The 14,012-nt window shown below is 41.9% G+C and overlaps 2 protein-coding genes across 12 annotated transcripts in view; one reads left to right on the top strand and one right to left on the bottom strand.

The window, feature by feature from the left end:
* The window catches only part of ITPR1 (inositol 1,4,5-trisphosphate receptor type 1), a 214,982-nt gene that overhangs the window by 186,452 nt on the left and 14,518 nt on the right, over nt 1-14,012 (top strand). For all 8 annotated transcript variants that reach the window (XM_028719343.2, XM_028719345.2, XM_028719346.2 and 5 more), the window contains one exon: nt 1,250-1,410. In XM_028719343.2, coding sequence (XP_028575176.1) covers nt 1,250-1,410 — 161 coding nt within the window. The remainder of the gene's footprint in view (nt 1-1,249; nt 1,411-14,012) is intronic.
* LOC144327022 (uncharacterized) overlaps nt 8,913-14,012 on the bottom strand; it is a 35,986-nt gene continuing 30,886 nt past the window's right edge. For 3 of the 4 annotated variants that reach the window (XR_013391999.1, XR_013391998.1, XM_077925010.1), the window contains exon 4: nt 8,913-12,224. Coding sequence is in view for 1 of the 4 variants with exons in the window: in XM_077925010.1 (XP_077781136.1) it covers nt 12,199-12,224 (26 nt within the window). In the remaining 3 variants the exon portion in view is untranslated. The remainder of the gene's footprint in view (nt 12,225-14,012) is intronic. The other variant, XR_013391997.1, reaches the window with a different exon arrangement.

The raw sequence follows: 14,012 nt of genomic DNA, 5'->3' as shown, positions 1-14,012 counted from the left end.
GTATTTACCTGATGATGATGTTTGTAATCACTTGTTTGAATGAATGAATGAATAGAAGGAAGGAATTTCGATGTAAATCTGAATGACTGATTTGATATTGTAAAATATGTTGATTTGGTAAGGGGACTTTCCATTCCTGTTTTATGTCTGCATACATGTTTTTAAAACTATTTTATAAATGAATTGCTTGTGGGTACAAGCTTACTTGTGTATTTGTAAAATGTGCACCTGAATGGCAGATAATAATTGTGTTTTCACAAACTCAGTGTTAATAATGGCATATAAATAGTCATCAGATACTTATGCAGAGTTGAGATACTTCATTTTCAAAAAAAGAGAGTTGAACTTCTTCAAAGCTTAGAAAAGACTGTGGTTTTTATAATGTGTTATAATGTTTCTAGGTCTGCACCATGCTGAGCATCTGCATTTTATATGGGTACTATAAAGCCCATACAATTTTCTTCTGCAATATATGGAATACCTTGAGTTTTTTAAGCAGCGGAAAAAAGTGTGCTACCTAAAGCAGTTTCATATACAACAGCTGCAGAACATCCGCCCCTCCCCCAATGTGGCTGAAACCAAAAGCTCCAGTTGGGTGTCAAGACATAATTTTAGCAGAGAACCCGTGGTAGTGCCCCACTTTCTGCAATTTGATCAGACATAAATACTTTACCTCCAGTTGAGCTCAGGGGCAACACATCATTCCTGGTTGCAGGAGCAGAATCAATGCCTTAATTGGCTGGGGACCAGTGAGGTCACAAACCCACTTCACTGTTCTTCCCTGAAGTAGGTTTCGTTTAAGATTTTAAGAAATTCCTCCAGCCTTCCAGAGCAGATTTGGAGGCACATGGGGAGGGAAGAGGAAGTTGCATTGCACAGGTGAAAAGGTCTCCATTGCTGGTTGCATTCTATGATATCTAAGGCAGGAAAACTAATTTAGTTGCTTCAGCTGCTTGTGGTTCTGGCATTGAATGGTAGGGTGAGGTTATAAGGACCCAGGCACCCACATGTCAACAGTGGGAGGTCAGTAATGCAGGCTGCTGTGGCCAAACTGCCTTCCTCCCCCTAACACATCCCGCTAACCCATATGAACAGATGACAGACCAGTGTAAATGGAAGCCTTTGTTTTGAAGGGACAGGTGGACAAATTTGGGAAATCCTGTTACCATCAATGTGTTCATCTCATTGTGATAATTTTCCCACTGTAAAAATCTTAAGGGAGGTGACTTGGCTGTGTGTCCCCCTTTAGGTCTGGAGAGAGACAAGTTTGATAATAAGACGGTCACTTTTGAAGAACATATTAAAGAGGAGCATAATATGTGGCACTACTTGTTCTTCATTGTCTTGGTCAAAGTAAAGGATTCTACGGAATATACCGGGCCTGAAAGCTACGTGGCTGAAATGATAAAGGTGAGTTGGGCGAGCTGTTCCTGAACTGTGGCTTTACCAGACTTCTTTGCTTTTGATTTAACCTAATGCAAATCCAGTTTGTACCATTAAGTGAGACCTAAGCAAAAGAAGAGGGACGCGGGTGGCGCTGTGGGTAAAAGCCTCAGCGCCTAGGGCTTGCCGACTGAAAGGTCGGCGGTTCGAATCCCCGCAGCGGGGTGCGCTCCTGCTGCTCGGTCCCAGCGCCTGCCAACCTAGCAGTTCGAAAGCACCCCCGGGTGCAAGTAGATAAATAGGGACCGCTTACCAGCGGGAAGGTAAACGGCGTTTCCGTGTGCTGCGCTGGCTCGCCAGATGCAGCTTTGTCACGCTGGCCATGTGACCCGGAAGTGTCTCCAGACAGCGCTGGCCCCCGGCCTCTTGAGTGAGATGGGCGCACAACCCCAGAGTCTGTGAAGACTGGCCCGTACGGGCAGGGGTACCTTTACCTTAGGAAAAGAAGATGGGGAAGCCAAAAGTATCCCAATCAATCAAACAAGTCTAGTATTGTTTCTTTTATTGTTGGTTAAACATGAAGAAAGCATGAAATGTGGTAAATGCTCCAATTATTTTTCAGGTGACTGGTTTTTTTGCCTACCACCCTAGTCACTATCCAGAGGCTGTAGTGTGCCATTCTGTCTGCCTGTTGGCTTTTTCCAATCCCAAAATACCCATCAGAAGAGGTGGTGGTGGTGAAGATGAAACATTAATCAATATACTACTTAATTGCAAAATAGTCCAAAAAAGAGATTTCCTAATACAGTTTCTTACTTTTTCATTAATATGGAGTCATTGTCAAATACATCTAATTTTTAAACTAGGATTAGATTGGGTTCTGTAATGACAATAGCCCCATAATATGCAAGCAAAGGAGGGGTGAATTCATTTTAGGATCCTTTCTGATTTAATATTAAATTAATCAAAGGATTCTTTGGTGAGACCCAAATGTTCATTGCAGCAATCAGTGCTAGCATCTTCATAACTAAAGTTGTTAAGCCTTTACGCAAGGGAGCCAAATAAACAGGGCTAAATAGCAAAGTCTTGCCATTGTGTTTTGAGATCAGTCTCCTAGCAGACAGTCTCCTTTACACTGAAAACAATTTATAATAATATAAAGACGTTTCCTCCTTTTTTCATCACAATTGTCTTATGAGAAAACGTTAAATCAGGACACATTTATTGTGTGTTCCTATCCTATATACTTCATGTTGATTTATGAGGGTTTTATTTTAAGTCACTTTTCTGTAGAAAAAAGTGGACCCCTCCTTTTTTTGGGTCATAATAGATTAATAAGTCCTGAAACAGTTTTCTCTCTTCATAGTCTGATTTGCTGATTGGCACATTGACTGGTCAGGAGAGTGAGCTGCATCTCTTCTCCCCCCCCCCCCTAGCTTCTGCATCGAAACTTCCTATGAGGCAAATCCAATTAAATGCTGGTTTTGCATGTTTCTTAAAGACATGGAACTGCCCTTTTTAGGTGCAACATATGCTAACTTGTTGGGAATATAAATCCTGTTGTCAAAATCTCTTATTAGGTAACCTATATTATCTCAGGGTCATTGAATTGTTATGTCCTGGTTTTGGAGTGCTTCCTAAGGGCTTAAAGAAATCTTGTGAGTAGTCACCTGACAGAGGATTAGTGGTGAAGTGAAGCATGTTGCAGTCCTCTGTGTAAACAGCCTGTTATTTTATGGCTCCTCGGCATGCTAGAAAAAGCAGCGGCCAGGGAAATGCAGCATTCTGTTGGAATGGATTTTGTAGTTCAGACGGAATGCTAATATAGCATATGGAAAACTTTTCTAATTCCATGTTTTGCTGGAAAGCTATAGTGTCTTCCTGTCAAAGTGCCTAGACTTTAAAAGGTGTAACCTTTGTGATCGTTTGACCAAACTGCGAGAGGCAGTGGAAGACAGGAGTGCCTGACATGCTCTGGTCCATAGGGTCACGAAGAGTCGGACACGACTAAACGACTAAACAACAACAACAACATGTCTGAGAAAAGCATGTCTGAGGAATTTGCAGACAAAATCTCTGTAAGAGCATCTTAGGTGTTGGAAGCACTGTGCATTGAACTTGTAAATTAAGTTTAAAAATATTCATGCATTGGTTCACAGTAAGAGTAGCAGTAAAAAAACCTATGCAGGCAAAAGACTCGTATTTACTGTTTAACCTGCAAAACACTTAAATTTATAAGCATGCCTGAGGCTGGAGCAAGCAGAGGCATGTCTTCATCCAACGTTGGTCAAAGGAAGAGAGATGAACAGGAAGTACAATATGCTCATTCCTGTCCAGGAGAGATGACATCACACGGAGCCCTCTCTACCAATTGTACAGTGGTACCTCAGGTTTAGTATTTAATTTGTTCCGGAGGTCCGTACTTAACCTGAAACTGTTCTTAACCTGAAGCACCACTTTAGCTAATGGGGCCTCCCCCTGCCACTGCGCCGCCGGAGCACGATTTCTGTTCTCATCCTGAAGCAAAGTTCTTAACCTGAAGCACTATTTCTGGGTTAGCAGAGTCTGTAACCTGAAGTGTATGTAACCTGAAGCGTATGTAACCTGAGGTACCACTGTATTTCTATGGTCTGAGTATCTGCCTGAAATCAGGGCAGCTCTGTAGCCTTTGCCCCTTCTCAGGCTAACAAGCAGCAATATGCATTTGTTAGGTTTGGCTGCTGATCGGCCACACTCATAAGAACATAGCCTATCTTATTCAGCATCCTTTTCTGTCAGTGGCTGAAGAGATGCTCATGGGAAGCTTGCAAACTGAACATGAGCGCAACAGCACTCTGCCCACTTGTGATTCCCAGCAACTGCTGTTAAGAGGCATTATGCCTCTGACTGTGGAGGTAGGACAAAGTAATCATGGCTAGTAGCCATTGATAGCCCTCTCCCCTGTGAATTTGTCCAGACTTCTTTGAAAGCCAGCCAAGTTCGGGGGCCATTATTGCCTCCTGTGGGAGCAGGTTCCATAGTTTAATTATGTGGTGCATGAAGAAGTATCTGTCCTGATTCTTCCAATATCCAGTGCTATAGTTTCACACACTTGTAAGATGCATGGGCAGTCTGTTCCAAAATGCAGTTATTAAATCTAGCCAAATCACAATGTTCCTGAATTTTCTGTTCTTCGTCACTTACATATGCTGTAGCACATTTTCAGCATTGTGATGCAGTATCATAACTGTAAACAACTTATTTCCTTAAAGACTGTTGGAAGAAGGCTCATTGTGCTTTTGCCTAAATGTCTGTTTTAATCAAGGAACGAAGCAGAACTTTAAAATGGGTTATGTAACATGTTTTTTTGTGTTGTTGTTTTTTTGCACCCTGCAGGAGTTTGTTCCCCAAAAAATATGTTGATCATGGGAGTCGCATACATAATAGCGGAAAGGTTTTGGGCTATAGTTTTCCTTAGGATGTGAGCACAAGAAAAGCCAGCAGTTGAACTCTGCTAGTCAAGCATCCATGGCACAGCATGGCTTGAGGGTGACTTAAGTGGTGTGTGTTCAAGAGAGACAGAGAGAGAGGCAGGCAGGCAGGCAGAGAGAGAGAGAGAGAATATATGTATGTTTTGTTTTTCCAATTTCATCATAGTTCCATGCCTAGGGCTCAGTAAGAGGGACAGAAGTGACATGGTGCACCAGTTGCCCAAATATAATAGAGCAGATACACAGCCTGGGGGACTCCTTGATCCATCACCAGAGGTCCCAATGACCCTTGGCCAAGAGTACTATTTACCAGTTCCTGCTGGTTATGCCAGCTGTGACCACACTGGTAAACTCAAAGTTAACTTTTTACATGGTTTTTATTGTACGGTTTTATGTTCTATTGCTGCAAAACACACACATACATGCTCTGAAAGAAGTTAGAAAAGCATACACCATAGAAATTAAGATATCGGAAGACGTTTAAAAATGCAAAGAGCTTGTTGGGGATCCCTTCCCCTGCTTCAGAAGCTCAGAGACAGGGGCTCAGAGAACAGGGACTTGCAAGTATTTCCTCTTCCCTGTGCTTCTATGTGAACTTCTCCCTCTGCAGTAAGATGTGAATGCTTTAAATGTGGAGACAGTTTTAAGCCTAACCGCAGGAGGAAATGTGAAACTTCCACTTGTGGAAGTTATGGAGAAGTGAGGAAATGAGATGCACAGGTCACTTTTAATTTCAGATACTGATAACATATTTAGCCCAAGTTACTCTTGAGGCCTGGTTCAAATGTTTTACAATGTAGCTACAAGATGGAGCCATTTGACCAGGGCCCTGTGAAGTTGCAAGGAAGTTCAAATGCCTTTATGACGTGAGTCTGTCAAACTGGGAGAGAAGTCTGCATGCTATCTCTTCTGCTAGATTTCTGGGGAGGTAGAGTGCTGGCGTGGTTCTTTCTCTTGTGATTTACCAGACTTATGGGGAAAGAGCATCAAACTGTTTTCTAAGCCGCATGGAGCCTTGCCCACACGGCTGTGATTATTAGCTGCACCCTACCAAAAACAGAACATCTGAATTGGCTCTGAGAGAGAGAGAAATCTCAAGAAGAGGTGGTCCGCTGCCTTTTAGGGAAGACCACAATAACATTTCTATTGTGTGCAGTAGGTAGCTGCAGCCATAGTTTCGAATTACCTGCTCTTGCAATCTTGGCATCATCATTGCATTTGAGTAGAGAAAGAATTCAAACAAACCTCCTTTTTTGTAATATTTCCTTTTGTGGTACTACAGTCCAAGAAACTGAGAAGCACAGAAACATGAAATTTTGGTTTGAGTTAGCTGGATTAAAGGGAGACCTGGGTCTCTGCACAGGTTAATTAAATGCTTAGGTTGAAGTTGGGATATTTTTGCCAGTGAGCAGAACAGAGATTCCATTTCATTGTATTCTTTGGATGGCCATCTGTCATGGATGCTTTAGTTAAGACTCCTGAATTGCAGGGGGCTAGACTAGATGACCCTCAGGTTCACTTCCAACTCTATGATTCTGTTATTCTAACCATCCTGTTTAATGCTATATTTGGCCTAAGCTTGAGGTCGCTGAACTGCTGATCATGAGCAGAATCCACTTTACTCTTCTCCTGAGTAAGCTCCACAACAGTGAAATTTGTTGGTTTTGATGGATGTTGTTTAGGTAAGGGAAATTCAGTGGATTGGCCTCATTTGTGTTTTCTCTGCTATGCGTGTGATATGTATTCGACCCAGAATGATAGCTAACTACCAGTGTACCCATACAAATGAAGAATGAGTGACTTAAATTACGGCAGGGTACAGTTTAATTGATGCTTTGTCGCCACCCAAATGTCTAGAGAACCAGTTCACATAATCACATGCTTAAATAACTTCAGAAGCAAAGGAAAGCTATTGCTGTGATGGGTTTTTTTGGGGGGAGGCGGGTCACTTCGTATAATGCTTGAGTCCTTTCTAATCCTCTGGATCCAGCAAGGATTGAAATCTAATGGAGAATTCCATTGTTGAATTAGCCGGGCAAGGGTCATAGTTGCCCCCGAAGTACTAGAAGTATGGTCCTTAGTGTAACAAAGGAAGCTCCTCTGTGCAAGGGATGATGATGATGATGATTCCTGCCATCTGACTGGGTTGCCTCAACCGCTCTGGGTGGTTCCAGCAAAATATAAAAACACAATTAAACATCAAATGTGTGTGAGTCCCTGCCTCACCTGGCTGGTACTGAGAAAGACAATAGCCAGTATGTGAGAGAGAGCATGGCTAGAAGCAGGCAGAAACCAGGGAGAGCCAAGCTTGATTTCTGCTGGAATCCAAAGCTGTGACTATGGGAGAAACAAGACATTCCAGGGTGTTAATGTGTGAGCCCCTCCATCTTAGACTGAATATATGTGTAAATAAACCATATATCCTAAAGTCCCACATTCCAAGGAAACCAAACCCTGGGTTAGAACCTAGAACCCCTGGTATCTTGCACCACTTGAACATCGGGGTGGCGTGCAACACTATGTTGTGTCAGTAGTACTGGGCCCAGGCTGCTGGAAGCTGGGTATCATTAGGCCTGAGGATTAAATGTGCGTAAATAATGTTAGGGTTGAAACAAACGGCCTTAAAAAATTGGGTGTGCCACACATCAGCCATTGCTGCAGGGAGAAACAAGTCTGTCCTGTTCATATCTAGTACGTTCTGTCCTCTAGACGTAAAGTCGGAAACTGCATTTGAAGTATGCTTGAACTAGTTATTCAGAGTCTTTCTGCTGTGCCACTGCTTAGCTTATTGGAAGTTAAAAGAGGGAAAGAGATAATTGTGTGTCAAATCTGAGAGTGCACATGGTCCAAGTATTTATTCATTTACTTATTTAAAGCATTTTTGGCAATTCCCACCATGTCTTGCAAAGATTGTTAGTAAGACAAGTCTCTGCTCTAAGGCTTACAATCTGACACACAAGGAAGAAGGAACAGGGAGAGAGGACAAGGGAAACAAGCTCAGGGACTAATTCTTAAGCTTACACTTCTTACAACAACTAGCTAGGATCCCAAGTTTGCAGGGGGGCAAACCAAAAACAGCCAGTTTTGCCACAGAGATGATGGAATTGTACTGCTTCTCTTCTCTCCCTCTGCCCTGCAGCCTAATAAAAAGTAGATATAATAAACTTGTTGCTTTGCCTTGGTTGAAGCTGGCCATACTAATGGCTGCTTTTTAATCATCAAATGGGAACATTAATTACGACCTTCCTATTTTTGTCATGAAGATTAGTGGAACAAGGATTGCAGCCTTTACATGCTGTAATAGGAACAGTAACAATTTCCGCCAGTGAGTGGCTTATTGTGGAACACTGAAGTGAGCTAATGCGCTAGATTTAAAGGCAGCACACCAGTGTTAGACTGATAACTGTTGCTCTGCCTCACTGTAAACTTTCAGGGCAGGTGTTCAGTTGCCTCACTCTCTTGCTAATCTATGAGTTATCTATTCTGTTTACCTGGATTGTTATCTGTTATGTTCAAGTGCATTTGTTGCTCTCGTCCAGTATGCCTCCCTCCGAGTCCTGTGTGTTGACTCAATTTTAACCCCTTTATTATTGCCACCTGTTTATTTAGCCAGAAACCCTGTGCATGAACCCCTTTCTTAATATGGTTGATGCCTCTGCATGATCTATACAAAAGTGTGTAACTTCTAGACAGGAAGGAAGTTCAGTGGCCAGGATCAAAATATGTGCATGTACATGGGCGGGATTGATGGGTTTCCCCATTCGGTAGTAATCTGTCATGCCCCACTCTGAAGGGTACCCTGTCCCTTGGCATGAGAGGGGAGTTTCTGTTATAGGAAGGATGGGGCATTCCTGCCAATTTCAGGATCCTAGTCCAGAGAGACAAGGTTAGAGAAGCTGCCATTCATGGCAACACTGAAGTTTCACATTTTGTGTGGAATTGTCCATTCTTGTAAATTGTTTGGGTCCCAGAGTGCTATGTAGAGAGTGCCGTGACAAACGAAATGCAGGGGGTGGTATATAGAATTCCATTCTTTGAATTATAAATAAATTTGTTTTACTTTAGTCCATGAATGCTTATGTCAAAATAAATATGTGTTGCTCACACTGCTGTTTGTACTGCAAGAGACTAATGTGGCTGTCCCCTCTGGAAATCTGCTGCTTTCTGAAATGTGGGTATGAAGTAGTTGCTAGAATTTGGTAATGATCAAACTTTTCTTTTCTTTTCTAAGTCTCCCTGAACTGAACATTTCCATAGAGAGCAGGTGTGTGGGACCTTCCATCAGCCATTCAGTACAAGCCCAAGCTGCCAACATGTCTGTGAGGAAATGAAAAATGATAGACATTATCCTGGTAACCCTGGCAAGCTTTGCTTGTGCTGACTAGCTGAAAGCCGTGCCCCAGAACCATCCCCTGTGGGCATGATCGCTCCAGTCATAGTGGGATGAAGAAGCAAGTGCAAAGGGATTTTTGTAAGTAGGGCAGCAACTAGAAGTTGTGACAGAGTAGTAAGTTAAGAACTCTCAAGTTCTTGAATACTGGAAGTCTCTTGTTTCTGTGCCATTTGCAGATTATTATTTTTGCAAAACAGAGTACTAAAAATTTTTATTCATAGAAGCTGAGGTCCAGAAGGAGATTGTGAGTGCAGAAATTCAGGTTCACGGTTTATAAGAAACTGTTCGTGTCCCAAAATAATAACAGGGGATTTCATATAATGTTTGAAATTCTCAAGGGGGGCGGGGACTCAATCTGGCTTGCATTTAAATGTGCTTCTACCAAATCACACTTTCCAAAACAGTGTGAGAAACAAAATATAGCTGCCCTTCAAAATTCACACTTATCCAACTTTTGCAGTGCAGTTATCCAACCAAAATGCATATATTAGGGGAAAGTGTGCATAAAAGCAATTATATTGGTGAAAATAACATACAAATACTAAGGGGAATCACTTGCCAAAAAATATGCATGAGTACTTAGTACGAAATGTGTTTATTAGGAGAAATTCATACTAAAATGCTGAATAATTTTCATGAAGTTTTTTTATTTTATTTTCATTTTAATCACAAAACTGTAGAAATGTGGAGAATAAATTTAAGATTGGGAAAATAAGAAACTGAGAACTGAAACTGACAGATCCAATCCATCTGTACTCAAGAATATTAATTTTGCCTCCATTTTCTTTCTCTTTAAGAAAACTGCATCTTTCAGTCACAGCTTCCCCAGTCCAAAATACTTGCAACATACGTTGGCTTGGTTCTTAGCCCATCTTGTGTGCTGCCATATTCTGTGCACCCAGCCTAGATGTTGTGGAGCTCTGCATTACCTGCTTAGCCCTTCTACTTAGAGAACACCTCGGTCACTACCCTCTTTATCCATTTCACAATAATTTTAGGGTGGAATTCATTACCATGGGCATGTTATAGACAATCCCTGTTGTGTGTGTGTGTGTGTGTGTGTGTGTGTATGCTAGTGTTGTGTTTTTCTAATGATCCATTTTATGCAATCGGCCAATTAATTCCAGCCCAGCTGCACATGATATAATGTGTCCTGGTTTACTTATGTAATCCCTACAGTACCAAACAAGAACTAGGTTAGCGGAAGGGCCAGCACTGTCATAGTATGAAACACAAAAGGGAACCTCCTTTGGGCAATCCCTCAGCAGCTCTTCATCACTGGTTATGTAAAAGCTGGGCAAGGTTTGCTCGTAATGAAAATTACTTCATCATGGGAAACAGCTGTGAGCTGTGAATTTCCCTGCAGCCAGTGAACTATTTTAAATTAAGAAAGAAAGAAAGAATGAGCTCTCAAGTATTTGTCTTGCTTGGCCTCTGGGTGGAGTGGTGGCTTACTGAGAAGAACTCATTTCCTAATAGCGAAGGGCTGCTACCTGGAAAAGTTTCCACCAAGATCAATGGTCTGTTGAATTGCCTTGTCTCCTTCTCTGCACACAGGTTGGCATGTAATGTTGGGTGTGGTTAAAGTTGCTTAATATTAGAACTAAACTGAACTCAAAGCATTGGAAGCAACTGGCTAGCGTTCTGCGTCTGAGAAAGGCCTAAGGAGAGAATCACCAGCAGATGCAGGTGTGCTCACTCTCGCTCTCCATTTTCTTTTAGAGATGTGGAACCTACGGCTCTCCAAATGTTGGACTCCAAGTCCCATCAGTCCCCAGCCAGTATGGCCAATGAACTGGGATGATGGGAGCTGGAGTCCTACAACAACTGGAGGACCACAGCTTCTCCATCTGTTTTTTTTACATGGCAACAGCAGACTCTCTACCCACGCCAGAGTTCATTTCATATACAGAATTGTTGACCATAATTCTCATGCTACATATGCATTGATTTTCAAACAAATTTTGAATTTCTTTCCAGTTCTTACAAGACTGCATCTACAATTCACAGCATGGCTATAAGCATAATGTGGGAATGGCTTCAACTGGTCTTTCCCATAGTCATGGCAGTAGGCTGAACTGTTTCAGGATCCTTTTAGATACATCCCCGTCTGAGTTAGGGATAGTCATTCTTTCCACAAAATGACTGTGTGCTGTTAGTAAGATTCCAAGAATGAAAATTAAAAACTGGGAGATGGATCTCAGACCTGGCTATTATTCAGTGGAGGTTTCTCTATCTTTTAAAAAAGTGGTACAAACAATAACTCTTGGATATTTTTCTCCTAGCCACTGTACCCAAAAGATCCATGCAGAATGCAATAAATACTGCTATTCATATATTGCAAGAAGTTCAGGTGTCTTTCCCCCAGAAAGGGATACTGCGTTTTTGATATTTATCACTGTACAAAATAAAATTCTCCGGCCAGTATGTCCACCACAATTGTTACTGCATGTGTAGGATGTGGCGATTGCATGTAAGTAGTAGTCAATGAGGCCCTATTAGATATGACATGCGTTAACCATAGTAACACAAACTACAAACTCCATTTCATGTCTGTACCATTCTTGGAATTGTTTAAAGTCTTTAATTTTACTTCTTTGTAGCATTATTTTATGAGGAAATGTGATGAGATGAACAGAGCTACCTTTTCCACACCACAACAGTACATTGTCTTTGAAATACATCTGTTGCCATGCTGTTTTTTTAGTTCTTTTGAAGAAGGTGTGCTCCCCCCCACCAGCCCCCGAGTGCTGAACCCATATGCCATGGCTTAAAAGAGGGTAAAAGTGCAGCTATCCCCCACTCACCTCCAATCAATTACAGATCAGGACTGCGCCATGGAAGATAGATTTGACTTTTAACGATAAAGATAAAATCCAAGGTTGGAAAGACCCCTATAGCAAGCTCAGTTCAGTGAAAGCAAGGAAGTGTGAGATTTCTCAGAATGAATTATCATTTCCATCGCACATAGCAGCTTCCTTTTTTTGAAAGAAAGAAAAAACAAACAAGTTACCAATCATGGACATTTTAAAAGCTCTGGCCATCGCCGCCCCCGTGTCTGAGATTCTGACGATTGCTACTTGAAAGGGACTTTTCCAACTTTACCTAGAAAAGAGCTAGCCAGAAACACAACACTTGTGGTGAGCCAGCTTCCGTCAGTGGCTTAATTCAGTTGGTCTGTTTAAAGAGAGGAAGCTGCTGCTGTGACGGGAAGAGGGAGCTGACGGCACCACCAGGCTTGTAGGAGGGCCAAAGCAGACAGTGCATAACAGCATTGGTATGTGGGACACCAGTAGGAAAGGGGTGTGCCTGTGGAGGCAAGGAAACAGACCAAACATAAAGGCTCAAGATTATGGCTCACTTAATGCATGCAAAAAGGAGGTGGGGGGAGCCATGGTAACTTAACATGTTGCTTGCAAGACCAGACACCTTAAGGGCTTTGTTGAACTTTTAACGGAAACCTGCTTGTCAAGCTTACTCCTTGGACACAACACCTCCAAAATTAAAATATCCTGTTCTTATTTTAATGACACCATCATGGCAGAAGTGTCTGTGGACAGGATATATTGATTTAAAATGTATTGTAACTTTTGAATAATTTTTTTTTATAAAAAACAAACAAACAACCCTCTGAAATGGGTATGATTTGACAGTGAGATGAAGGAGAGGGGAGAAGCAGGTTAAGGTGCACTCTGTTATATAGGCCGTAGAATTCTTTGGCCCGCAAAACGAGCTGCTTTGAATACACATTTCAGGTTCATTTCTTGAAAACATCAATATAACCTCATGCAGGGAATTGAGAAGCAAAGCTGGTGCACCATTTTGCAGAAGCATATCAACTGCTACTAATCCAGTTGATTTGCTGCTTGTTGGGTTATGACCAAGATCTGTGAAACAAGGATGTCAAGTTATTTGCCAGAAATATTTGTTTTGTATGTCTCTCAGCAACAGAAACTATTATCTGCCCCCCCTTTCCTCCCACCCTGAAGGTGTACCTGTTCCACTAACGGAGTTCACAGCTTTTGATATTTCTTTGAAGACCAAAGTAATCAGTGTAGGATTTCTGAAAACAAGATTTGCTGAATGTGTCAGCAGTGTGGTGCTTGGGGTGGCACCATATTTCTACGGTAGTAACCACTCACTCACTCTAGCTCCCTCCCCTTCTTTTGTTGTTAAATACAGCCCATGGTTTATAACTACCACCCAGTCACAAATACACATTTATTGGGTAAGGTGGTAGGAAGAGTGATGACCGAGAGAGAATATATGGGTTATAGCCAACAAAATTCTACTTAGAAATAAAGCCATTGAAAGCAATGTATTTAAGTTAGTCATGTTCATTGACTAAACCCATTAGCCTACTCTAGCATTGCACAGAAACTTGTATGTATAGTCAGTATCTCTATACTATTCTTCTATTGTTCTATTCTATGATTTAAGAAGGTATCATGACTCTGGGAGGAGTAGTAGTTGTAGTAGTAGTAGTATGGAGTGGTGTTTGCATAAAATGTTATATATGTGCTTTATTGCTTTTAGTCCTATTTAACTACAGTGGAACCTTGTGTTACATACTATCCCCCTTGTGAACGCTGCGGGTTACGAGCTCCGCTAACCCGGAAGTAGATGCTCCCGGTTGCGACCTTTGCACTGGGATGTGAGAGGAAGTTGCGCGCTGGCAGTGCAGCAGCAGCGGGAGGCTCCATTACCTGTTGAATGGTTTCTTTAAATGTAAAGGTTCATCATTGTTCCACTCGATGTGTATATCT

This window comes from Podarcis muralis, chromosome 2 (genome assembly GCF_964188315.1).
Source record: "Podarcis muralis chromosome 2, rPodMur119.hap1.1, whole genome shotgun sequence".
NCBI classification, from domain to species: Eukaryota; Metazoa; Chordata; class Lepidosauria; order Squamata; family Lacertidae; genus Podarcis; species Podarcis muralis.
The sequence above is the reverse complement of the archived record's forward strand: the minus strand, read 5'-3'. Positions and strand labels throughout refer to the sequence as shown.